Source organism: Mytilus californianus, unplaced genomic scaffold, assembly GCF_021869535.1.
Source record: "Mytilus californianus isolate M0D057914Y unplaced genomic scaffold, xbMytCali1.0.p SCAF_4, whole genome shotgun sequence".
Taxonomy (NCBI): domain Eukaryota; kingdom Metazoa; phylum Mollusca; class Bivalvia; order Mytilida; family Mytilidae; genus Mytilus; species Mytilus californianus.
Window position 1 is genome coordinate 117,677,186 of NW_026262690.1, and position 27,827 is coordinate 117,705,012.

Sequence of the window (27,827 nt, forward strand, 5' to 3'; positions counted from 1 at the left end):
TATCTGGTTTTAAAAATATGTCTGATGATCCCGCCTGCCATTCAACATGGTAGTTAATGGCTTATAATAGAAAATGGAAGTAAAATGCATATATTGTATTTTTATCTTGTTAGCTGTTATTGAGAAAATCTGACAGGTGCAGAAATGTTCAGAATGCAAAGATCTAGCTACCTACTGTCCATTTTGAATAAACTGTCCTTAAGGAGTTATTGACATGAAATGACAATTTTTTACCATTTTTTGCAATTTTGCCTATTACTCTTTAAATTCATTAGCTTTAAAGAGAAACTGTAAATAGGAAAAATGATAAGCAGAACAAGATCTACCATTAAGTAATTTTTAACGAGATCGTCTGTCGACTCCTTATATGAGTTATTGCCCTTGAATGATGATGTTTACCCAGTTTTGTGTTTTTGGTACAAACTATAGTAGATAGAGATAATATCTGTAAAGATCAAAAATGACAAACAGAACAAGATAAACTTTAAGGAAAATTAACATGGTTGGAATAGGCAGTTGACCCCTTATAGGTGTTATTGCCCTTGAATGACAATTTCTACTCATTTTTATGTTGGTTTTTTGCAGAAACTTTGGTAGATAGAGAGAAACTTAAAATTGTAAAAATTGATCAGCAGGACAAGATCTAAACATAAGACCATATTGCTGAAATCTTTGGTTGACTTCTTGTTTCTGTAAGTTGAATGAGTTATTGTTTTCTTATTTTTTCTCAATCTTCTGTGGAATATATTTGCACAGTTCTGGCATAAGATATTCTGTTATATACATTTTTATTCAAGCAAAATTACAATCTGATTAAAATCAGGGGGGAGGGGGGGAGGGGATTGTGAGGATTATATCTGCCTGCAATATACCCCATCCCCAAAGTTATTGGCGCTGACCTCAACAGTTGACTGGGTATTGAAATGTGGTTTCATGGATCTCTCCGGTTTGCAGTAAACACCCATGTTGAGGTAGAGTTTGTTTTGATGTGAAGAATATACCTAGCATAGGCTACATCCCTATATAGATAGAAACTCTTGCCACTTGAATTGAAGCATACAATGATCAATAAACAACTTGACCACACCTTAAACTAAGATCAAAACAACCTCTATAGTGTCAATGAATGTAATTTAAAAGAAAGATGACAAGATGGAAAGAAAAAACAGTTGAGGCTTAAAAAAGTGACTAACTTTTAAAACATTTAAAAAGAATTTATATTAATATATTACAGACAATTGTTAAGAAATACAGATTAGATATAAGGCCAGAAAAACAACCACTCAATAAAAATGCTTCAAATCTGGTTGTTACTTCCGAAACATCAAAAGGAGTATCCAAAGCAGATCAAATTGTACAAAGTACCAGTTAACAAGTTTTGATATGTAAAGAACAATCAAGGGCATTTATTTATTTTTAGATATTTGAGAAATATGCTATATTTTTTGTTATAAAAAAGAGGGGTGTAATACCAATTTTCATCATGGGAAAATGTATTTTTAACAATGCATCCTGGGAAAATGTATTTTAACAAGTAGCTATTTTATAGCTGGTAAAGATATAACAAGAAATAACAACATTTAAAGATTATAAAAATAAACAAATATGAAAAATGCAAACATGATGTAAACAACGGAATCCTTCCTCCTTCTGAAAATCTAAAAATGTTCTCTTAAAATTTTACATTTAGATATGAATATTCTAGAAATGTGCATGTTTTAAAATACAAATTATCTAAAATGTGAACATTAAAAATCCCTTTATTTGAATATTAAAAATGTGCACATAAATCTTAAGGTGTTCATTGGCAAGATATAAAATATATTTCCAGTTGTTAATGTACAGGTTGGTAATTGAAACAGACATTTTTAGGCAAGAAATAAGCTCTTTTAGACTGTCAAGACTTTAACTTAACTTGGATAAGAAAATATATGCAAAGTAAATGCTTAATTTGGTTTTAACTTTTACTTGAATTAGATTCTAAGTGGATCATATTTTTTTCTGTTAGAATAAGATTAGTCCTATATGGTACTCCTGCAATTGTTTCTTACATTTGCTTCTTGGTTTAATTGTCAATTACACAGTTATTTCCCCTTTTGGATACTTAACACCATTAATTGATACATTGCATGACATAGATCCAAATATGTCCTTGTTATATCACATACTATTTTAACATTTGGAATACTATATTGAGTTTACACTATGACATGGAAAATTCTTGGTTAAATTGTTAATTACATAGTTAATTCCCCTTTGGGATGCTTAACACCATTATTTGATATATTGCATGACAAAGATCCATCCATAGATATATCACATACAATATTAACACTTAGGGTACAATACTGGAAAATAGTGTTAAGTGCAAGGGTTATATCAGCACTAGACGATTGCACCACAAAGTATGGAAAATCAGGTTTGTTTTTTATGTTAAACAAAAGTATATTTCATAATAGACAATTTATAATTTTCAGAATTTATGTATTTTCTTAAAAGTAGTGAGATCTCTCATCTTCTATGTTAAATGATATCCTGAATTCTGTGGTAACAGTTCTTTGGCATAAGTAAAACATGATATGTGAATCAAGTGCTATGTGAATCCATGATGTTTGTCTTTTTTCACTTTTACATTACAGATCTGTGCTTCTCTTCCTTTGTCAACTTGTACAGATCAAGCTGTCAAAAAAAAAATTATGAATTAATTCAGTAAAGTAGAATATATATTATCTAAGGAAGTATATTCACAGGGTTCTAATGTTGACTTACTTATATAAAATTATTTAAAGAACAATATTGTGTGTATCATCATATTTTAATACATGTATTGATATTTTAAGATACGCATTAACAATCATATAGATGTGAATTTTAGTATTTTAGGTAAGAGATGCAGGTCTTAATGAAAAAAAAGTATGGATCACGGAGCTTGTTTTTCAACCTAGGTAGTACAAAACTGTCAGATTTGTAAAGACATTCATGGGGAAAAATTGTTTGAATAGAAAGGAAATACAAGAATGTACTCGTTTCTTTGCTACAATTCAAAAGGTAAATTTACTATACATTCCTTTATAAAATTTAATATTCTGAGTTATCTCCCTTTATATGGGCAAGTTAAACAAAAATTGAATCAACCCAAAAATTTTATGAATTTGTAAAAACAGTTGCAATAATACAAAAAAATCGCATGATTTTCATCATTAAAATGAAAGATGTAACACATGAATTGATTTCCTTTCTCAAAATTTGAATATTTATTAGAAATCTAGACCAATTGTGTTCTGCTGTTTTTCAATCTGAGATGACATAAGACACCCAACCTACCCTAATAATAGGATTACTGGTTATAAGTCAAAGTAATTATTTAATTAAATAAAAAATTTTGATTTGACTATCCTTAGCCAATAATTTAGGCTATCACTCATTCAAAGTTTGGCTGATTTTTTTTTTGTACAAATTTTAGCAAGAAGAAATAGGTGATGATTGGCACATTACATTTTCCAAGAACTTAAATAATGTTGAAATAAAGTAGGTGCAGTTCTAACAGAAAAATAATTTGCTCTCTATTATTTTTACATTGCCATTGTGGCCAATATTGAAAACACTTTAAATCTTAATACTTTATAAAAGTTTATGCCTGGTAAACTAATTGCTATAAAGCATTAATATAACATAATACAAATTACCGAATCATTGTAAATATTGTCAGCAGAATTATACAATACTGATAACTGGTAGTGAAACGGTAATGAAACATGATAAAACTAATTTTATTTGTGTCATTGGGTTGCTGTCTCATTGTTCGTATTTGACAAAGTTGCATTAAGTGAGTGATACTTGACCAAGTTGGGTGTAAGTAGAATTTAACAGTTCTAGATCAATGTACATTGAGTTAGTAGACTTACACAATAATGGGCCAATAATGATTGAATTTGTGGACAAATAAAGCATTTGAAGAAGGTCCATTCATTGTGTCATTGATAACATTGGTAGTTTCTTGTTCCCCACTCATAAGTATGTTCTTTCACTTTTTATTACGTTTAGGAACAACAGCCAATACTTTATTATTTTTACTGTGACTTGATTGTTAGTGTTGCTCTCCACCAATTACAATTTATTCTAAATTCTGACCAAATTGCAATTTTTAATTTATAAAACCAAACTGCTCAACTGGTCAGAAATTTGAACAAACTGCTGTAGAAAACCACAGTAAAGTCGTGAAAGTGCAAGGTTATAAAATAAAGCATACTTACAATCCTTCAAGACTTTAATTCCACTTCCATGTTATTACGAAAAATCAGTCTAACAGTTTGTATAGAAATTTTATTGTTATTGTCATGCTAAAGGTGATAGGTAGTAATTTTGAATTGCTATAAAAATGTCCAAACTAAGCTTTCACACAATTTTTTTTTCGAAAAGTCTTCTATATTCATAAGAATCAGACATCATTTGAATTAAAACATCTTATATTCAGTAAAATATATGTGAAATTACAAAACGTTGTTAATAAGTTCCATGGGAGATAACCTAAAACATTATTCTTTTGAATATAGAAAACTTTTCGAAAGAAAAATTGATTATCTCCCATGGAAACTTATTAACAACGTATTGTAATTTCACATATATTTAACTAAACATAAGATGTTTTAATTCAAATGATGTCTGATTCTTATGAATATAGAAGACTTTTTCAAAAGAAATATTGTATGAAAGCGTTGTTTGGACATTTTTATAGCAATTCAAAATTACTACCTATCACCTTTAGCATGACAATAACAAAGAAATTTCTATACAAACTGTTAGCCTAATTTTTCATAATAACATTGAAGAGGAATTAAAGTCTTAAAGGATTGTAAGTATGCTTTATTTTATAAACTTGCACTTTCACGACTTGACTGTGGTTTTCTACAGCAGTTTGTTCAAATTTCTGACCAGTTGAACAGGTTGGTTTTATAAAACAAATTGCAATTTGGTCAGAATTTTGAATAAGTTGCAATAGGTGGAGAGCAACACTAACAGTCAAGTCACAGTAGTAGGAAATTATGTGTGAGCACCGTAAGGGATGAAAGGTGTAATTTGATCAGTTTTCTCCTTTTTAGCAAAACATTTAGAAATAATGTATGTATTATAGATATTGTCTATTAGCAGAAAGAACATGAAGAATTTATTAAAGGGGAAACAGAGGTTTTTCTCTTTTTTTCAAATGATACAAATTTTTGTACCTCATTTTCATCACTGGCTTTGCTTTCAGATGACCTACTACTAGCCGTTTTGTCTTTAGAAGATCCATCACTGCTGTCAGTATCACCCAGTTCTGGACTGTCTACATTATCTTTGTCCTCTGAATTGCTTCCACTGTCCTTTTGTTTTCCATAATTCTTCCAGAAATCACCTTTGCTCTTGTCATTCTTTTGTTTCTCGTTGTTTGCTCTATGGTTCTTCCAGAATTCAGCTTTACTTAAAATTTCGTGTGAGTTTTCATCTCCATTTTTATCTTTATGATCCATCCAATGACGAGATTTGTGCTGCCTTGGTTTGTGTCTCTGATTTCCATAATTTTTGTATGTCTTCCAGTATTCTGCTTTAGACAATTCTTCTGAGGCATTGCTTTCATCGGATTTAGAGGCTTCCTCTGATTTCTATTAAAATATCAAAAAGAATTGTTTGGAGAAGATTCTAAATTTTTGTCTGTTTTTTAATTATTTGCTTAGCTATTGAAGTATATACATGTATTACTGTAACTTGAACAATTAAAAGAAGCTCTATCAAAAAGAAGGAATATTAAAAGCTCTGTGAAAAAAGAAGGAATATTGAAGCGTTCTATGGAATAGAAGGAATATTAAGAGCTCTTTGAAACAGAGGGAATATTAATGAGCTCTATGATAACGAAGAGATTTTTGATAGCTCTGTTAAAGAAAGGGGATGTTACTCACCGATGAGTCCTCGTTTCGTTTTAGATCAGGATATGTTATTTGATTGGAACCACCCTCCTTAAGCTGTTCCGTGTCATCTATATCTTTAATCAGTTTCATTTCATTCGAATCCTGGTTTATTATATCACCAGCTTCAAACGAACCACCTTCTACTGGAAATGTCATGTCTATGGTCTCTTCTGGTTTCTCTTTTTGTCTTTTGTTAATTTCTATCATTGGAAAATATATTTAAAGATATACAGCCAGAGCATAAGAAAATAACAAAATAAGGCCAAAATAGCTTTTTTTCTTTGAGTGTGATCTAGTGCTGCTGGTTTATTTTTTATTTTTTTATTTTTGTGAAAGTGTTCCCTCCTGGTTTGCGGTAGGTTTTGAACGTGTAATCAGTGACCCAAAACAAAAGAACAGAAAGCAGAACAGAAAATAAGTTGCCTAAGTAATAAATTTGATAAATGACAGAAGAAATAAGAAACGATATTCATTTTAATGGTCTGTAACTGCATAAAATATTCGCCACTGGACATTCAGCAAACTACGACCAATCAATCATTTGATTGAATGAATGGATGGAAAAACTGATAACTTAAAGATTTGACGTATTGCGTTTCCAATGCGATTTCCTTGATAGAGGGTTACTGCTTACATGTAAGGTATTGTGTCAAGGGTTACAAATGGTACAGTTGAAGTCACCCCTTCCAAAGTTTACAGACGACATCAGGATTTGATTGACTACTATGAGATACTGGAGGGATTTTTCCGTTTTGATTCCTGCTTTTTTAGGCAGTGGCTATATTGCCGGCGCCGTCAAAAGATAAAATATGCTATTTTGTCGGCTCTGATTAAAATATCTAAATTAAAGCCGGCAAAAAAGCATATTTCTATAGCAATGCCTATTTTGCCCGTCGCCGGCAATATAGTGAATTTGTTATTTTGCCGGTTCTTTGTAAAGAGAGAACTTTAATATTTACTTGTAAAAAGAACCAATAAAATGTGCATTGTCAACATAAAAGAATCAAATTATTACTCATACAGTTAAATAAGATATTGAGCATTCATTTGCAGCAATGAAATCATATCAAAACAAATAGTTGAAATTACAATGTACTTCTAAAATCAGTCACAGTCTAATGCTACATGTATACATAAGAAAAAAATCTCAGATTTTTTAACTGTTTGTTGTAAAAAAAAAAAAGTTAAAAATCTCATTGCATATAAATTTGATAAAACATTATACAATCTAACAAAATCAATCGCATAGCTTCAAAATTTACAAACGTTTAAACCAAATTTGGTTTTGAAAGAAGCTAGTAAGTTATTTGAATTGCATATCTGTAAAGAAAAATCATTTTTACTGGCAAAATTGGCTTCTACTTACCTAGAGCCGGCAAAATAGCATATTTCAATTTTGCCGTAGCCGGCAAAATAACCACTGCCTTTTTTTTAAATTTTTATCTTGTTCACTACTTCCTTAATTGCCCTGTATTTTGATTGATGGAATATTCATTCTCATATAGTCTTGTCGCTGTTCCTTTGTTTTTTGTGTTTTTTGTTGTTGTTGCTGTGCATGTACTGATTTTGTGTCATGGATGGATACCCCATATCCTTTGTTTTTCTTTTAAAGTAATGTCAGTTATTACCACGCTAGAGTATTCATTTCCGTTATGCTCCAATCCCCTGAATATCCAATGATTATCTCCTTAGTTTACAACAATCCTGTCCCCTTTTCCTCGATTGTGACATCACCGAACGCCACTCACAACCAAATTTTCACTTGCAATCGGAGTAAAACGACTGGTGTTTAAAGTAAAGCAGGAAATGCTTCTTTTCCGGAGCACCTGAGTTCACCTCCTGGATTTTGTAGGAGTTGTGTTGCTCCATCTTAATTTCTTTGTACAGTGTTTTGTTATTATTTTTTTTATCTTTTCGTCGTTTTTCTTTTTGGTCATGGTGTTGTTTATTTTTATTGAACTTATGATTTTTATCGCTCCTTGGTGTCTTCTCTCTTTCTAAAAGTAATAATCGATAAAACGGTAGAACGGTGTTTGTTGTATTACACCAGTGAATATCGTAAATTCCTTATCATATATATGTTGTGTACAAGCTATCATTTTGTACAAATTATAATTTGTACAAAAAAATTGTACAAATTATAATTTGTATTTTGACTTTGTACAAATTGTAATTTGTACAAAAAGTGCATGTACAAATTACAATTTGTACAAAATTCGACTAAAATTCACTTATAACTTGTATAATAATTTATAGTATGGATTTTGTTATAAAAAAAGCATTGATACACACTATAGAATATAATAAACCTTATTTACAAAATACAAAAATACCTAGAGACAGCAAATGTAATTGATACATGCAAGCCAGTTAATTCTGATAGCACAATAGAAATTGGCCCCTGTGACAATTCTGATAGAATAATAAAAAAATGTCCTCAGTGACAATTCTGATAGTATAATAGAAATTGGCATCAGTGAAAATTCTGATAGTATAATAGAAATTAGCCCAAGTAAGAATTCTGATAGTATAATAGAAATTGGCCCCAGTGACAATTCTGATAGAATAATAATAATTGGCCTCAGTGGCAATTCTGATAGTATCATAGAAATTGGCATCAGTGACAATTCTGATTGTATAATAGAAATTGGCCTCAGTGACAATTCTGATAGAATAATAAAAATTGGCCTCAGTGACAATTCTGATAGTATCATAAAGATTGGCCCCAGTGACAATTCAGATAGTATAGTAACAATTGGCCTCATTATTCTGATAGTATCATAAAAATTGACCTCAGTGACAATTATGATAGTATCATAAAGATTGACCCCAGTGACAATTCTGATAGTATATTAGAAACTGGCCCCAGAGTCAATTCTGAAAGTATCATAGAATTTGGCCCCCGTGACAATTAGGATGACACTGACGTTGAAACACCAATCATACGTGCAAGGAACCGTGCGCTGTCTGGCCAACAGATCCAAAACGAATATCTAACCATGAAAACGAAACAGACATTATCAGAACTTGCTGTGGGGTATAATATCATTATACCAATTCTTCAGTATGATCGTACCCCAACTGATCCTCGAAATATCTTATATGTAATCATTGAATCTGGAGAATTTGGGTACCGCACTGGAACTGCTGTAGGAATTTGAACAGGATATTTGTCGAGAAATCAAATTGAAGCTGTTAAAGACACATCGTTATTCGCAGCAACGGTTTCTGAGCTTCGACTTTCGCTACGTGAAGCAGATAAAAAGCTTTCAAAAACTGGTGGTTAGGGTTTTCTTTCATGTAAATGCAAAGGGGGAGCAAATTGTAAATGTAAAAAGCAAATGATGTTGTGCAATTCCTGATGCAATAATTCACTCACATGCTCAAACAAATGATACAGAACTATTTTTTGTATTTTTTAAATAAGGTTTATTGTGTGGTCATGGAATACAACTTCTTTGGTGTGTATCAATGCTTTTTTTATAACAAGATCCATACTATAAATTATTGTATAAGTTATAAGTGAATTTAAGTCAAATTTTGTACTAATTGTAATTTGTACAAGCACTTTTTGTACAAATTACAATTTGTACAAAGTCAAAATACAAATTATAATTTGTACAAATTTTTTGTACAAATTATAATTTGTACAAAATGATAACTTGTACACAACATATATATAAAAATGGTTCACTCAAACGGTAAATAACAATTTGTGTAAAAGTAAATAATTTTTTTTTTCAATTTTCGAATGGACTGAGATTTAATAATAACTTTTTTACAACCTATATATTTTACTTACCATTGTAAGATCCCATCTTTTTTACAACCTTCTTTGGAGCCTACAAATGAAATAAGGACTTGAACACTCGTCTTAGATTTTTAATCTTTACTATTATTAAAAGGAGGTCAATATATATCTATGCATTTAAAGTCAATTTACAGTAAATCAGCTACTACATGTATATTAAAATAAGAAGATGTGATATGATACTAATATGTCACAGATTTTGATAAAATTTTGCATACAACTTTGGATCGTTGAAAATTAAAAAAAAATAATGCATTTATCTTTTTTATTTTCTGAAATATTATTGAATGATACATAACCAAATTCGTATACCATTAGCCAAAATTTTCTTACCCTGAAACTTTACCTAATGTGCAATTTTGAAATTGAAAGACGTTTTTCATGACAAAGGATAGACAAGACTGTTACTGGTATAAACAACACAGACATTGAAAAATTAAAAAGCAACTAAAGCAACAAAAACACGAACCCCTTTTTAACAAAACTAGGGGTGATTTCAGGTGCTCAGTAAGGGTGAGTAGATACTGCTCCACATGTGGCACCCGTCTGGAGACATATACTCCATATGCAGGCGCTCCTGGAATGTTGTTACATAGAAATAGAAAGTTCAGTGAGAAACTTTGAAATCATCTCTTTTGTCGTAAAGTTTTGTTCTCAACAGACCCACATTGACAATTCTAGATGTAAATCAAGACTTATCTGTATCTGAGGTGTCCTTTATTTCAAAAAAGATGGGAAAGATGTATGCGTTCAGCATAGTCACCAAACTTTGAATAATTTGGTGAGAGGACATCATCTATAATGGGAACGTGAAGTTAAAAGGAAATGCTATCTTCTTTTCGTTCTTCTTGAGAAGCTACTGTATGAAGTCGACAGACAATGAATAGAGAAACAAGTTGCCATGAATAGGAGCACAGTTAGTTTTAATGGGAATGCCGATTGTTTGTTGAAAAACACGTCATCAAAACGTATATCAAGAAATCAATCATCCTAACAACGTCAGTTTTAGAGAATCGGATTTGTTTTTACAAAGTATGATGAATCCCTTCCTAAAACAAGATATTTCTTTTTGTATCTAAGTTGGTCATTCTTTTTTACGAAAAAAAGTTGGTCCAATTCTTGTACAAAAATACTTGTGTAAAGGGTATAAAAGTCAAATGTTTTTTTTATACAATTGAAATATGAAAGAGACTTAAGCCGTGTTCACATTGAGCTAAACTCAGTGTGGTGTGAACACGACCTGAGATTGTATGTACATTAACTGATCTTTGTGTTTGTTTAGTATCCACATCTGATTCACACTGCGCCTAAAGTAGGTAGTTTCACAATAACTCTTAAGCCCGGCTTTGATTGCTTAATAGTTTGGAAAGAGGTTTCGTGGGCACTTGGAAAACCCAGGAAATATAACGTCGTTTGTAAGGACACTTATGTAACTTTGTTATCCAATACAGTTAAGGAAGATCCAGTTTTGCATCTTTGGTTGAAATTTCAAAGAAACATAGAACAGACCTATGATTTCCTCTCTGATAAGTGTCGTGGTGGTATATGTTGAGTTTTGAAGTGAACTGTCAGTATCTAATTCTTCGAAGCGAGTTTAAAAGAGTTGTGAAATAATTTAACAGCTTATCAAAATTCTACAATTAACACCAAATTTTTCTAATGACAAAACCATCAAGATATAACAGAATTCAACCACTTTAGAATTTCTTGACCTTTGACGTACAGGCACTTGGTGACCTTGGACAGGCACATGCTGATCTTGGACTGGCATATGATTTCATTGGACAGGTACATGAACATGGATTTATTGCGTGGGTGGAGGCACTGATGGTTATCAACAATACAGACTCTTTTCGAAACACATTGTCAATTAAATTGTTTAAATCGAATATACAATTCTATGGTCTGAACTGCAAGATCTGCAATGCTAATGTCCCTTCGATTAAACCAGAACATATATCCAATAATGCGTTTAATCATCTGCCTATTATATGATAACTTTCTTGATAATTCTTATATCTGGGGAATAAAATATGAGTTATTTACGTGGTAATACACCAAGGAGGTGGCATGTTTATTGTATCAATGTGAATTTTATATTAGTTAAGATTAATTGTTGGTAAATAAAGAGAAAACTTATAGTACATTTCACCGGGAAACTCGTACTAAACTGCTTATATAACATTGGCTGTTAAACGTAAGTCAACCATAAAAAAGAGGCGCTCAAGAACCAGAATTGCGCACCTGCTAGAACATATGCCATTTTGATATTTATTTGATATTTATTTTTTTTCCTTTATTCCTTATTTGTAGATCTTATTTAGTGGCGTTTTTGTAGATCTTGTATTAATTCTACTTGATTTTTGATTGGCCGCCTTAGAATCGTCTATTTTTCCTTCCTAATGTTCGTGCTGAAGCGAACAGCTGACTCCATGCAACTTGTATTTACTAATCGATTGTAGACCTAATTAAATCCTTTTATTCTCTAACATTACATTTTCATGTTAACCGTATTTTTCACAATTATTGAAAAGTTTTACCGGTTCTTATATGTCTCGCATTACGGTCTTTACAATGCATTCAGCTGTCTATGGACATAACTGTAGGCAGTTAATTGTGTAATTTTCCAAACAATTGGAATTTCCTTTTGATATTTCATGGGTTTATAAATTTTCAGTGAATCTTGTTTTTCTTCTTTAACTATACATAAAAAAGGAAAACAAGATTCAACTTGCTTTCAGGGAATTTAGTTTAGAAATGAAGAATAGTTCAAGGTCATATCATATGAGTTGTTATTCTTTATTTTGCGATCGTATCATGTATACTCAGATACCTTGGTTGTATTTCTGAAAGCATTAATAATCAAACTCAGGCTATTTGTCACTCTTTTCAATATTCTGAATGCACTTGGACAGCGATAGTATTTAAGCCTGCTCACATTACGACATTCAGTCTCTTTGTGCAATTAGGGTAAAGAGCATTTTAATTTGTAACTTTCAAATCGCATTTCTGGATTTACCTCAATCAGGAATGTGCAAAGCTAAGCGCAAACGATATCCCAATTTGTTAAGTTCTCGCATTAACCATGATTGCTTCTTCCACCTAAATCCACAAATCCTTGAAAGTGATAGTTGTAAATATGGGAGGACTTTAAAAAAGTTACCTGTTGAAGTTGTGGTGGAGGTAACTGAAAGTCACGTGGAGGTAAATCAACCGGAAGAACTATATCATCCTTATTAGACCCTGTGTCGTGTTCTGATGATAAAACCTGTTCTGCTAGATTCCTTTCCTCGCCTAAAAAGTAAAGGGTTTAATGTTTACCAAACATGAACCTTGCAACAACAGCTTACATTACAATACTATGGGATTTTAGGCATTGTAGATTTTGCGTCGATGACTTGAAGATGAATAATGTATGTACAACTTTTCTTTTCGGGTTTTTTTTTCACCTTGTTTTGCGTGAAGCTATCATTGACTATATACCGCACATTAACCCATACACTTTTATTAAGGATGTTCGCTATTCTGTTTCAAAATAACAAGCTTTTTAAAAGACTGTTATAAGTTGATAATATATAAATAAAGGAACTAAAAAAGCGGAAAAATGAAGGGTCAGTGTGTTTGTTTTGAAGATATAAGCCATTGAAAATTTAGCGGGAAATGATTCTCTCTAGATTTTTCATACATTTAACAAGGCACCTTTTTTCTTTCAAAAACTATGAAAAAATAACAAGGATTTGATAAGATTTTCAAATATGGCTTTTTAAACAATATGTTATAAAAATATGAAAAGAAACGCAGAGGTTTGCGGGCAAAATGTTTTTATAGCACTACATGAATAAAACCAGAGGATTCCGAATATCTGGCAAAAATTTAAAAAAAACAAGAGGAGCGAACATCCTTAATAGATTTTAACACTAACTTATTTTTTTTACTGTGCTTTAAATTAAATTGATATTGAACATTTAGTAACAGTGTTTTTGGTAATTATTGTTTCTCACGAAACTGCGACGATTCTCGATTGATCTCAAGCAAATTTTATATCAAATTAGTTAGATTAAACTTTATAAATTTGGGGCATCCGAAGCGTTTTTCGGGATTAACCGTCATCAGCAACACAAAAATGAAAATGAAAACCGGGAATGTATAATACTTGTGGAGCAACATGACCAAAAAGTAACCTAAGCAAAATAATAAATTTCCAACTCCAGGATAAATATTCAAATATCAGATATATTCGGAGCACATCAACATGACCAAACAGTGACCTAAGCAGAAAAATAATTTTCCAACTCAAGGATGAATATTCAAATATCAGATATATTCAGAACACATCAACATGACCAACAAGTGACCTAAGCAGAAAAATAATTTTCCAACTCAAGGATGAATATTCAAATATCAGATATATTCGGAGCACATCAACATGACCAAAAAGTGACCTAAGAAGAAAAAAAAATCCAACTCAAGGATGAATATTCAAATATCAGATATAATCGGAACACATCAACATGACCAAAAAGTGACCTAGACAGAATAATACGTTGACTTTTATTATTCTGACAACTTTGAAATGCTCTTCGATTTAGCATATCAGCTGTTAATTTCCATGAAATATCTGAGTGTCCTCCGACAATTCATATATACAGTCACATACCACTTAGAAACATTCTTACAAATCATATATAATTCACATAATAGCTATTTGCATTCTAACAATTCACATACCAGCTATTATCTTTCTGACAATTCACATACAATACACATACCAGCTATTAGATTTCTGACAATTCACATACCAGTTATTAGCTTTCTGACCATTCACATACCAGCTGTTAGATTTCTGACAATTTCCATACAGTACACATACCATCTATTAGATCTCTGACAATTCACATACCAGCTATTAGCTTTCTGACAATTCACATACAATACACATACCAGCTATTTGCTTTTTGATAGTTCGCATACCAGCTGTTAGCTTTCTGACAGTTTATATACAATTCTCATACCAGCTATTAGCTGTCTGACAATTCACATTCATTACACATACCAGTTATTAGCTCTTACATTCATATACAATGCACATACCACCTATTAGTTCTCTGACATTCATATACAATACACATACCAGGTATTAGCTTTCTGACAATTCATATGCAATTCACATTCAAATACCAGCTATTTGCTTTCTAGCAATTCACATACAATTCGCATTACCTTTATGACAATCCAGATATACAATTCACATACCAGCTTTTAGCTTTCTGGCATTTCATATACAATCCACATACCAGCTATTAACTTTCTGACAATTCACATACGGTTCACATACCATCTATTAGTTTTCTGACACGCATACACAATTCACCTACCAGCTATTATCTTTCTGACAATTATCATACAATTCACATAGCAGTTATTAGCTTTCTGACAATTCATTTACAAATCACATACCATCTATTAGCTTTCTGACAATTCATACACAATACACATATTAGCCGTTATCTTTCTGGCAATTCACATACATTTTACATACCAGTTATTAGCTTTCTATCATTCATTTACAATTCACATACCAGCTACTAGCTTTCTGACACCAGTGCATATACAGCTCACATAGAAGCTAGTAGCTTTCTAATAATTTATATACGGTTCGTTTACCAACTTTTGCCTTTCTGACAATTCATATACAGCTCACATACAAGCTAGTAGCTTTCTGACAATTTATATACAGTTTTACCTTTCTGACAGTTCATATACAGTTCACATACCATCTACCGGTATAAGTTTTCAGACAATTTATATACCAGCTTTTAGCTTTTTGACGATTCATAAATAATTCACATACTAGCAATCCACAAAAACAAAGAAAATTGATACACACGAATAAAAGTACGTTCACAGTAAGAGCTATTCGCTTTCCGACTCTTGTACATAGTTATCATACCAGCTATTAGCTTTCTCACTATTCCTATACAATTTACATACCAGCTATTAGCTTTCTGACGATTTCTGGATGGTCTCTGAGCGTCAACAAAACATCTCTGATAACATTTCCTACATCTATTCCTTTGGCAGCATTCCCCCATTCTCCATCGTCTTTGTCCTCGCTGTTATCTGATGATTTTGTGATTGTTGGCTTTTGAGATTCCAGTTCCTTTTCCAAGTTGATCACCTTTAGTTATAGCAGAAACATTAATGTAGATTTTATATTTATATATCTCATATTTGGTGTAAAGTACATTTATTTGTATAAAGTTAAGAATAGCAATTAAAAAATGTTCTTAATTCACCTATAATTACTCAATTTACCCCCTAAAAGAAGAAGAAGAAAAAAAATTGTTCACAAAAAATTAGCGGTGAACACAAGTTCTTTTTATGACTTGTTGGGGCCGTGTGACGTCACAGTACATTCCATAAAAAAAATTGAAATTCTACGCGGCCACGGCAACTCATATAAAAAGGTCGTCAGACATCAGAGCAATCCCAGACTTAATAAACTTAAGCAGCTTAAAATACCAGACAAATTATGGATGGCATTTCTTAACGAATTGACCAAGTTTTTCTGCATGTGGTACAAAAGGAAGGAATAAGAAAAGAATACTTTTAATAATAGCAAGTGAACTGCATAACTTACCTCTTTGTTTTCCTTTTCTACTTCAGTAGGTTTCATCAAAACTGAAAGACAGAATATTGTTTTTTTTTATTTTAATTGATTACATAAATATATCATATTTTCACATCCCCAGATAAAACTGGTTTAATTTCTTTGAACATACAAACATAAATCTGCATTTTTCCCGCTTCTCAATCATTTCGCATAATTTACAGAGGTTACTGATTGTCCACGTCTTATTTTCTTTACATTTTTTACTCAAATGTGAAAACAGCAGCTTATCTGTAATGATCGACCGTTATGATTGCTTGGTTATTGTTTCATTAATGTCCAGTAGCAAATATTTCATGAATATTCAGGACGAGGTCAAATAACAACTAACCTGAACGGTAGACTCTGCTAAGTGAAGAGACCAGGGTGAAGAAGAATATTGTAATATTATAAAAGTAAGGTATGTTGGATTGGGAAAAAATTTAGTCCTGCAACAGTCCACGTACGGACCCCCCTCCTCTAATAGTTGTTGCTAAAGTTTTTTTAATATGCAGAAAGTGTTGCACTTTCCCTACACGAGGCAGGAATTTAACGTCCCCATTTCAACGGGACGTGCCTGCGTACTTATACATCCTGCATAGCCAAACGGAAAACCATGCACGTTACACGTGTTTTACTGCCTTACTTTACCCCAATCAATAACATTTTACTACACCAGATGCGCATTTCGACAATAAATGTCTCTTCAGTGATGCTCGAGGCTAAAAAATAATGAAAACAACACGTTATAAATTTCATGCGTCCGAAGCGCTTTTCTGAATTTGCCTTCATCAGGAACACTCAAAGCCGGATACTTGAAAGCCAAGGATGTATAAGAACCGAAACAGTTGAAGAGCTATAAAATATTTGAAAACCAAAAACTTTTTTTGAGCTGATAAAACCATAAAGGACAAAAAGTATAGCCAAAGACGGTCAAGAAATCAGAGCTTTGCAGGAGGGATTATACATTCCTTAATTTAAAGTAAGTTCAAAAATTTTGTAACAGAAAATTATCATAACACAATATCCGTATTTTCATGCCAGTACTTCGGTACTGGCTGCTGGGCTGGTGGTATCAACCCTTTGGATAAAAAAACCAACAAACTTTTTTTGAGATTCGTATTTATAAATAAGAAGATGTGGCATGAGTGCCAATGAGACAACTCTCCATCCAAGTCACAATGTGTAAAAAGTAAACAATTATAGGTAAAAGTGCGGCCTTCAACACGGAGCCTTGGCTCACACCGAACAGCAAGCTATAAAGGGCCCAAAAATGACGTGTAAAACAATTCAAATAGGAAAACCAACGGTCTAATCTATATAAAAAACGAGAAACACTTATGAACCACATCAACAAACGAAAACCACTGAACAACAGGCTACCGACTTAGGACAGGTGCATACAAATGCAGCGGGTTTAAACGTTTTAGCATGATTACTAGTGTTGTCAAATTGAACATAATTATCTAACATAGGATCTTTTATACTGATAACTGAATACACTAGATATATTTAGTCCGCAGTAGATGGTTGACGCCTATATAATTCGGATTAATTGCAAATTTATGTACAATATGATCTGATCGATAGATTCAAGAGATATGCGCAATTCTAGGTCATTTAATATTAAAAATAAATTTGAATCCATTTTTTATGATCCAGTAAATCAAGGTTATGCCTTCTTTGGTTTAGTTAAATAATTAGGTCATTGAACATCCACATTAGTTCAATAGCCTCATCGTAATTCTAAGATTGCAACATGAAAAATATATAATGACAGTAGGTGGTAAGTCCTTTGAAGATCATGATGCTATAAAATTCTAATAACAGTGGTCGAAACGTATTCAACAAACACGACAGTTTTAGACGCACAGTAAACTTGTCATTTGTGGAAAGTGGCTAAATCCGAGGGATTTCTCAACATAGAAATGTATAATACAACCAAATGATACCAGCAAAAAAAAAGACATGCCAAACAATCCGAATTCATGAACAATGGCAATGATTAAAGCCCTGTAGAAAGGTTTAGTTTTCCAACTCCAGTTTCTGCTGTAAAACTATTACTTAAGTGGTACGTCCGGTGGGCTGTGTGGAATGATAAATACACAGCTACGTCCGGTCGTAAAAAGAGGTGTTAAGTCCGATGCCTCGTGTAGAGAGAGAGAGAGAGTGTCATGCTCTCTGCCTGATAAATAACCCTTGCTCTTTGAGTGTATGTATGTAGCCTATTCTAAGGCTAAATTTCTGCCCTATCAAACTTATCCTCATTGCCAGTGGCAGTCCAAATTGTCCACCTTTATACCGATAGGCCTACCGTGCAGACCTGCCTATTGTATTAATTGTTTATGGTTTCTCATCCTGAATATGCATGAAATAATTGCCACTGGATGTTAAGCATGCAACAATTAATCATCATGCATATTTGTTGTAAATAATATTTCGCTACATGACATTAGCATCTCATGTCATTTTTTCCGACTGTCTTCACTTCTACGCACCATTACTCAATCATTACAAAAAAAGGTTATTTGGACGGACTGACTAGAATAATCGAATCACGATATCCGTCGGTTGTGTTAAATGTTGCTTTACAATTATTTTAGTTATGACTAAGAGTTGTCTAAACAGTTGTGTGCTGTTTAAATTCAGATTGTACTGCGACCTTACTATTTTTGTGTTTTTCACTTTCATTCTTTGTAATTTTGTTTGTTTGGGATTTTCATTGTTTTTTTTTTATATTATTTGAGGATGTTACAGAAATGAGAATTTTAGAAATGCCACTCCTCTTAATGGTGAATAAAATAACAATTAATCTTTCCCCACCAAAACACAGACAATAAAATTTGCAGAATTAATTCTAACATAAAATAAACTGTAATGGTATTTTCTGAACTATCATTTAACGTGGGATAATGGAACGGAGTATTATTTGTATAATGTTACAATTTCACTATTATGCTGAAAATTACAGTATCATTTATAATTGGAAAGTTTATGATTGACGTTGATTGAAATTTGATTAGATATTCCGAAGCAGTCTTAACCATTCTGTTTATTGGCGAGGTTATTCATGTTATTATAGCATACTATATTATTTCAAAAAAACTTTTTAAATGCTAAATATCCTTTACAGATATGATCAGATATAGAATCAGTTTAACATTTAAAACTCAGAATATTAAATGTTTAAAAGTGAAATCAGAGTGTTGTCGTCTGTCAATAATATATTTGTCAAGCTATTAAAGAACATTGTAATATCAAATTTAAAATGTCATATGTTACACAAATTACTTTGTTGAATGGCATCGTCTGTTTATTTATTACTTGGAAGGAAATTAATAAACATTAGATATTGGAAAGTTTCATAGAATAAAAATTCGAAACGAGTAGAGAAACTGACGTAATCTAGTGATGTTAAGTATAGCCAGGAACCATATTAAAATAGACGTTTAAATCCCGTCACGTGTTAAAAACATCGAGTATTGTTCAATTAGATGTCAGCCCTGCAACAACATGACGAATGCGATATACCAGGAGCTCTCAAGAGCCTTAGTTTAATCGCTCTCCTGACATTGATCAGACTGACACGTTGCATTTGAAGGCATATTAAAAATAAAATATAAAACGAATTAAGAAGTTTCCATGTATTGGTTTCAAAGTGACGCAGTCTAGAGCTCTGAAGCATCAATTAATCAAAATGTATTATTACACTGACTGCAATGATGAATTTCAATAACTGTCTGCCAATCAAAAAGAAAGTAAACCGATTTTATATTTAATATTTCATACTTCAAGGGTTCATTCAGGAGGGTCGTATTGGGGGTACCTTCATGACGAATAACGGTAAAAATTCTTGCCAAATGACGTTAACGGTAATTTTTGTTGCATTACGATAAATGTACACTTTCTTTACGAGGTTAAAAATATCGACTGATTTTGACAAATCACGCTAAATTTTTCCCAAAAATAACGGTAACGATAATTCTTTGAGACCTCTAACGAATCACGATAAGGATATTTTGACGAATCACGGTAAAATTTTAACCAATTTGACGCTAACGGTAGACGAAAATGACCGTTTGACGCCTCACGGTAAAGGGCATTCCTACCCTCATTCAGGTAAGAGTAGGAGGGATAACAATCGGAATCGAGTTGTTTTGATTATAGTCCGAACTAAGCTTTTAGTCAGGTGTCTCAGCAAGGTAAGTATCGTCTGCTACATATCCGTAACCCGTCGTGCGATTCCAAAGTCCGCCGACGCAGGAACTCGACGACACCGGTAATAGTATCGGATTCATATTAGTCAAAATGTTATATTTGAGTCTGACAAAGTTGAAATGTCACCAGTGAGCTGAGAAAGTGAGGCAATAACAATCAACTAATTCATCATCCCAACCAGAGTCAATGCGGAGTTATAATTTCTGTCACTCTGAGTTGATATAAAAATAGGAGATGTAGTATGATTTCAAATGAGACAACTATCCATCAGAGACCAAAGGACGTGGATATAATCATCTATATAGATCACCAAACATCCTTCACAAATGAGCAAAACTCATATCGTATAGTAAGCTATAGGATGCATCGGAATGACAAAATGTGAAACTATTCATAAGAGAAAACCAATATTTTGATTAAACAATTAACGAAAAACAAATATGACTGTCAGCAACCAACGGCAACAACTAATTATATACAGAATCATGACTTTGGACAGGAATGTGGTGGGGTTTAAACATGTTTGTGAACGCTCAATCCGCCCACTAACCTGGGACAATGACGTAACAGCACAACATAAGAACTAACTAAAAATCAGTTGGAATGGGTTTGGGTCAAATTGGCATAACTTTGAAGAACAAAAACAACTAACAAAATGACGAAAAGACAAAAATACACCGATCTGAGAGTACTCGCATTTAACGAAAGCTAGTTTTAATTACATTAAATAACGAATAAATATGTCTTCATATTGAGTATAATATCAATAAGTACACATCCAATGGAATTAGTGTACAGACAAATGACGTCATAAACTGCAGTGTTGGATTCAGCGTCGGGATAGAGGATGTACACGCCTTTTTATTGTTAAACAACATTTTTTGTCAGAATATCGTCACATTTATTCTCGTCTTGAATGTGAATCAAAATTAATATTTGCCGATTGACGTTAAATAAATAAGTTAGAATCAATCAAACTTATACACGGATACAAGCTTGTGTCATGTCAAATGAATTCAAGATGTAAACATTTCGTTTGCCGCGAAAACATTAAATGAAATTTTATGGTATGAAAAATAGTTGGAATAAACTAGATTTGTCTTTTAAAAATGTTTTCAATGGATAATTGGTAATCATTTATAATAGTTTATCTTCGTTATCAAAGAGGTAGGACCAATTATCCCTGTATTTGATTTACCCTCAGATTGAGGTTGATTATATAGGGAATCACTGAAGCATGACTGGAACGGGCCCCCCTTAGGTCAGTCAGCGGGCCCCCCTTAAATTAGAAAGTTGTTAAAACCTCCTGGTATTCGAATATTAACGAGTCTATATAATATTACTTAAAAGTAATAAAAAATTTCCACATATACATAAAACGTTTAAACCCGCTGCATTTGTTTGCACCTGTCCTAAGTCTGGAACCTGATGTTTAGTGGTTGTCGTTTATTGGTGTGGTTCATAAGTGTTTCTCGTTTCTCGTTTTTTAATATAGATTAGACCGTTGGTTTTCCTGTTTGAATGGTTTTACACTAGTTATTTTTGGGGCCCTTTATAGCTTGCTGTTCGGTGTGAGCCAAGGCTCCGTGTTAAGGGCCGTACTTTGACCTATAATTGTTTACTTTTACAAATTGTGACTTGGATGCAGAGTTGTCTCATTGGCACTCATACCACATCTTCTTATATCTATATAATATCAAAATTTTATTCGCCGATATATATCGCTACTGAGGTCAGTTTTCATACATTATCACAAATAATTAAATGTATCATCGTAAAAAATTCGCATAGAATGTCCTTCACTAACTTGAATGAAAAAAGAGGGACGAAAGATACCAGAGGGACAGTCAAACTCATAGATCGAAAACAAACTGACAACGCCATGGCAAAAATAAAACAGACAAACAGACAAATAATAGTACAGATGACACAACATAGAAAACTAAAGACTAAGCAACACGAACCCCACCAAAAACTGGGGGTGATCTCAGGTGCTCCGGAAGGGTAAGCAGATCCTGCTCCACATGTGGCACCCGTCGTGTTGCCTATGTTATTATAAATCCGGTAAATAGTCTAATTCGGTAGGTCACATTTGTGAATTTGTATCTATAAAATTTCAATACATAAGATTATTTTTCAACGGAATTTTGGTTTTTGTCAAGACTGTCCGCCATTTTTAATTTTTGAGATAGATGATTTTTATAGATATGCAATTTAGGTCGGTCGGGACGAAGAACGGGATTACATTGCCACTGGAAACGAAGATATATTGGAAAGATATGTTGCAAGTGATCTTTGACGTGCATAGAGCGTGACGACGGACATGTCTGTGTATTTATACATCCTGTAGAGGGTCAAACGGACATATCGGCGCATTTATGCATCTTGAAAAGTCAAACGGACGTATCTACGGATACATACATCATAAACAGTCAAACGGACGCCCCTTTTTATCATGAGATTTACTGCCGAATGCTTGGCATAAATCCAATAATTGCCATACAGTTCGGTACCAATGTCAACCAAAGTCTTTTGCTTATTTATCTATTATACCTCTGTTATAGAGTTAAGTGCGTTTTTGTTAATGTCATATATTTTTTAGTCTCCGTTAAATGTATTCACTACTTTTGTATAGAGAGCTTGATATATGACATTGACACAGTCTATTGCTGAATACCGTATGTTGACCTTTTGGTGTCGTTGGGTTTCTATGTTATTGACTTTTACTAAACATCTCTTTTTATTCATAAATGTAATATTTATTTCGCTGTCGTCTTGGCAAACGTTACAAACTTAGATTCATCATGTTTTGTATATAATAGTTAAGCTGTCAAATAGTGTGTATACATTTATGCAATGAGATTTTTCAAGATAAATACAATGCCGGGAATGACTGAATATCATTTATTATTTCTTTGGTCTTTGTCTTGAGATTTGAAACGGTTGCACAATATTTCAAAGACTGATCAAGAAGGTCATACCTACTTAATCTTGCTGTGGTTAGATTTATACCTTAAGTTGTCCATTAATTCTTCAGTCGAGGCGAAGTAAAACAAAAAAGGTCTTTTACATTCCCACAACTGAATTCACTTTCTTTGACTAATTTAATAGAATAACACGGAAGACTTTGATTTCCTTTTTTCAAATCCCAACAAGAATAAATTCTCTCCTACGTGCAGGAGAGCACACTTCAGATTTCGATACGATTAAAGAAAATGTTAGATAAACGTCAACGAGACAGGATCCCAACGATACTAAAGGACATCTGGAGGTCAAGCATTTCATCAGTCTTTAATATGATTTTATCTAAAATTCTAAGTATTTCATCCAACTATAATATGATTTTAGGGATATGTTTGTGCACGTCAAAGATACAGCAACAAAAAAATAAATAAACTAAGGACATTTAGACATCTAGTGGTGAAGTATTTCATCAGCTTTTAATATGATTTAAGGTAGAGATTGGTATACGTAATATAGAGCAAAACAAACAAACAAACAAACAAACAAACAAACAAACAAATAACCAAAGGACAACTAGAGGTCAACAGCAAATAATCTTCGACAACCGAATGAGTTCTATGCGATAATGTCAATGTCTACATAACCCCATTTAACATTTAACAGAGACTATCCTGCCCTCATTATTAAATCCCCTCAGTGGTGTAGGAGTGGACTGAAAAGTGTGTGTGTGTGTGGGGTGGGGTGGGGGATTTGGGGGGGGGGGGGGGGGTTGAAATGTGAACATATATTTGTTCCGCATAATACTTGTTCCCCCTGGGACAAAACTATGTATAATAAAAGTTCTTGGGAACAAACATTACATAATACTATTTCCACCTTCATAAGATATTTTCCTGGAACTAAAACGTCATATGGTTTCATTATATTTGTTTCTTTAAAGAAAGAGTGTCGTTTGATTTTTGGAAAAAGTGGAAAAGTGGAGGGACAAACACATAGTCCCCCTAGCTCCTACGCCAGTGCAATGACATCACATTACAATAAAGAAAAGGTCAACCACATACAAGGTTGCTGCTTTTATATTTGAACTTAAACATCAACACATTAAGTCTCGTCTGTTAAGGAAAGCACAACACAGACAAATATAGACTTTATTTATGTTTCGTACATTCATACTTAATAATTATAACACATAGTCTTGTGAAGTGAAAAAAATCATGTTTAATTGGATATTAAGCAATCCATAAAACTTTATTAATGCAAATTGCTCCCTGGTCAATGGCTTATGTGTTTAGTCAGATGGAAACAAGAAAACTCTATTTCTCTAGTGTCCTTTGGTTTTGTTAAATAACCCTATAATACAATCATTATACCGAAATGTTTTATACCCCTAGGAGATTATAATTTTAAGCATGTATCTTATAATGTTAAAAGAACAATTCAGTTGAATGACAAACTGACTAAATTCTGCGTCAGGAAAGGGTCATAAAGGAAACGTGTCAGTATTGTTTTGGATCAAAGAAAATAATATATTGTGTAAGAATGATTAAAAATCAATATATACCTTCTTCAAACACGACAAAAATGTCAAATATCTCATAGCGAATCGATTGCTATCGAGTCTTAGAACCAAAAAGCTTCCGTTATTACGCAAAGGCTTATGGAGTACGTCAGTGCAATTTGGAAAACCTGCCTAGAACATATGAAAGTAATTACGGAGACAGTGTATGTTTCAAGTGGTAATGGTTAAATCTACTATCTTTGGCCATAGAAGTTAATCAGTAGAAGTGTTAATGCACTTACGGAATCCAGTCATAAAAGGTTTTATTAGTCTATAAAACACAATGTTGCTATTAAAAATGCATTTTCCATTAAAGCTGTTTAACCCTTTGTATACATGCGGAAAACAGCGGCAAACAAAAACAATGATCCATCAAAAATACCCAAAACAAAACAAATATAACAAAAAAAAGCAGCAACCAAAAACATTAACAAACGAACACAATAAACTAACTTCAAAATAAAAAAAAATAAAAAATAATCAAACAATCAAACAATGAAACAAAAAGGGAAAAAAACCCAAACTAATTATCTTTCCATATTTGTTAAAGCCGATAAATACGTAATTCCCATCGGTCCTAAATATCGATCATTAATATAAAATTCTATTTAGTAAATCTTAATTATTTAATGGTTGACCAAATAGCTTACTTCAATTGATCTATTCATTAATGTATTTGTTTGTTTGCCTGCTTGCTTATTGAATATCATAAAATCGAAAAATCAATGGTTCCTTTTACGATTAACATGTAACACATGTAGCCAACAAATTTACTTCCACTTATATTCAATATAACAGCCGTCTAACTTTTGTTGAAAGGTGCAAAATCTTTAATCTGATTGCGAAAAAAAAAAAAGAATTAACAAAAAACCGAACTCCAAGATAAATTCAAAAAGAGGGGAATTACATAAAACCTGACAAAATTAAACGTTATGAGAACCCCCCTGGTTTTTTGTGGGTTTTGTGTTGCTCAGTCTTTAGTTTTCTATGTTGTGTTTTGTATACTGTTGTTTGTCTTTTGGTTTTTTTTGCCATGACATGGCCAGTTTGTTTTCGAGTTAGAGTTTGAATTTTCCGTTTGGTATCTTTTGACTCTCTTGTTATACTATTTCAACCAACAGAACATTGAAATGGAAAACTGTATAGAAATGTCCATTTGATAAAACTTGATATGATATAGAATCGTAATATCTCTCTAAACCATCCATGCCTATATGTGTAAATTCATTAGCATTGTGGAAATGTGATCCTCATCGGTCAAATTTGTTTCTTTTGATATAATATTATTTTACAAAACGATGTTTATTGCTATATGTTTGTGTTTATATTGCTTATAGGAATGTAACTACATTTGAATAAACAAATGACTAAATGATTAAAGGAATGTAAAAATCAAATATTTTCCTTCCTGTATGATTGTACATTATTAGATGATTGTCATCATATTTTCACAGTTTACAGTGCCATTGGAAATTAATATTTACTGACCGGTGCGCATAGTTTTCCGAAGCCTATTAAGGTGTCACACCATCAATTCAGAATCCCTATCTATTCAACCAAATTTTGCAATTTTCACTACTTTCAAAAGTAGTTTACCTTAAGTTTAACTTCATAGAAACCAGGTATATCCTGAATTATACATGTATCTCCTTTCTACATGCCAATTTTCAACCAATGTTTAAAGTCTTGTAACGAAGAACTACCGTTCGGAAGCCAATTACTACTAAAATTAACCCCTGGTTTTCTGGAAATCTTAAATTGGTATACTATGGAGCGCATTAATCATCAATTTTTAATGCATGCTAAATGGACAAGAAAATTTTAGCTCAAAATGGTCTAAATATATTTTTCTTTCACCAAAAGATTCATTTCTGCAAATTTGTTGGTTAGTTTAAGTAAACAATAACATCAAAAGCATTTCTTTTATCAGGGAATGGCTTCTTTTACATACGTTCTAAATTGGAGTGGGTGAATTGGTGGTCTGACACCTAAAAAGATGTTCTTTAATCGGATGATAAACTTCCAACGGTGTATCTGGTTTTGAATATGCGCTATTGACACATAGAAAGTAGATTGGTAGGTCGTTCACGAAACACACAGAGGTGGAGACAATGCGGGGCTTAGTCCGCTTATAAAACTTTGAAAAAATCCATTTAACCCCTCCACTTTTCAGTCAATAGCTTATTAAAATCGGCATTAAAGTTGAAATACTAGACAGTGACCTCGGCAAGCCTCGCGTTTTAGGTTTGAAAATTTAAATGTCTTGAGAGGAGAAATGTCGTATCATTCTCGATGTAATGGTAGAATCCATTTCTTCAACAAGAAAGTACAGCGATGAATAACACCTCGATTTTACAGAAATTTGTAAAATTGTTGAAAAACTATCACCTGAAAATCTATCAAAACGAAAAAAGTGAAATAAATCTTTTGCTGAAGCACCGACTGCTCTCTTATTGGATTGAACCCTTTCAAAATGAATGTCAGCTTTATTTTAATAAATCAAATTTAAATCAATAACAATTTTAAGACTTACCCTGGTGTGATAGAATTAACACCACTGCTATGACCACCTCGCCATATGATGCCATGTTTCTCAATACAATAAGATCTCAATATTCCAATATATACCGTAATTCTGATTCGGATCAATCTGAATGCCGATGAAACTATTGATCAATAACTAGA

At 32.5% G+C, this 27,827-nt stretch overlaps 1 protein-coding gene across 1 annotated transcript; it reads right to left on the reverse strand.

Annotated features, from left to right (window-relative positions):
* Nucleotides 1–1,193: 1,193 nt before the first annotated feature.
* On the reverse strand, nucleotides 1,194–27,827 carry LOC127739238 (uncharacterized). The gene is made up of 8 exons (XM_052250859.1): nucleotides 27,676–27,827; nucleotides 16,394–16,434; nucleotides 15,745–15,931; nucleotides 12,917–13,047; nucleotides 9,745–9,784; nucleotides 5,934–6,142; nucleotides 5,223–5,639; nucleotides 1,194–2,679 (listed from the first exon to the last, which is right to left on the reverse strand). The coding sequence occupies exons 1-8, from the start codon at nucleotides 27,728–27,730 to the stop codon at nucleotides 2,629–2,631; spliced, it is 1,131 nt and encodes a 376-aa protein (XP_052106819.1). The 5' UTR covers nucleotides 27,731–27,827; the 3' UTR covers nucleotides 1,194–2,628.

Excerpts from the sequence above, each read along its gene's own strand:
- LOC127739238 (XM_052250859.1), bottom strand. The coding sequence starts at position 27,730 with ATGGCATCATATGGCGAGGTGGTCATAGCAGTGGTGTTAATTCTATCA. Across the intron at positions 16,435-27,675 it reads GTTAATTCTATCACACCAGG|TTTTGATGAAACCTACTGAA; the intron begins GTAAGTCTTAAA and ends TCTGTCTTTCAG. Across the intron at positions 5,640-5,933 it reads AACGAAACGAGGACTCATCG|AAATCAGAGGAAGCCTCTAA; the intron begins GTGAGTAACATC and ends ATATTTTAATAG.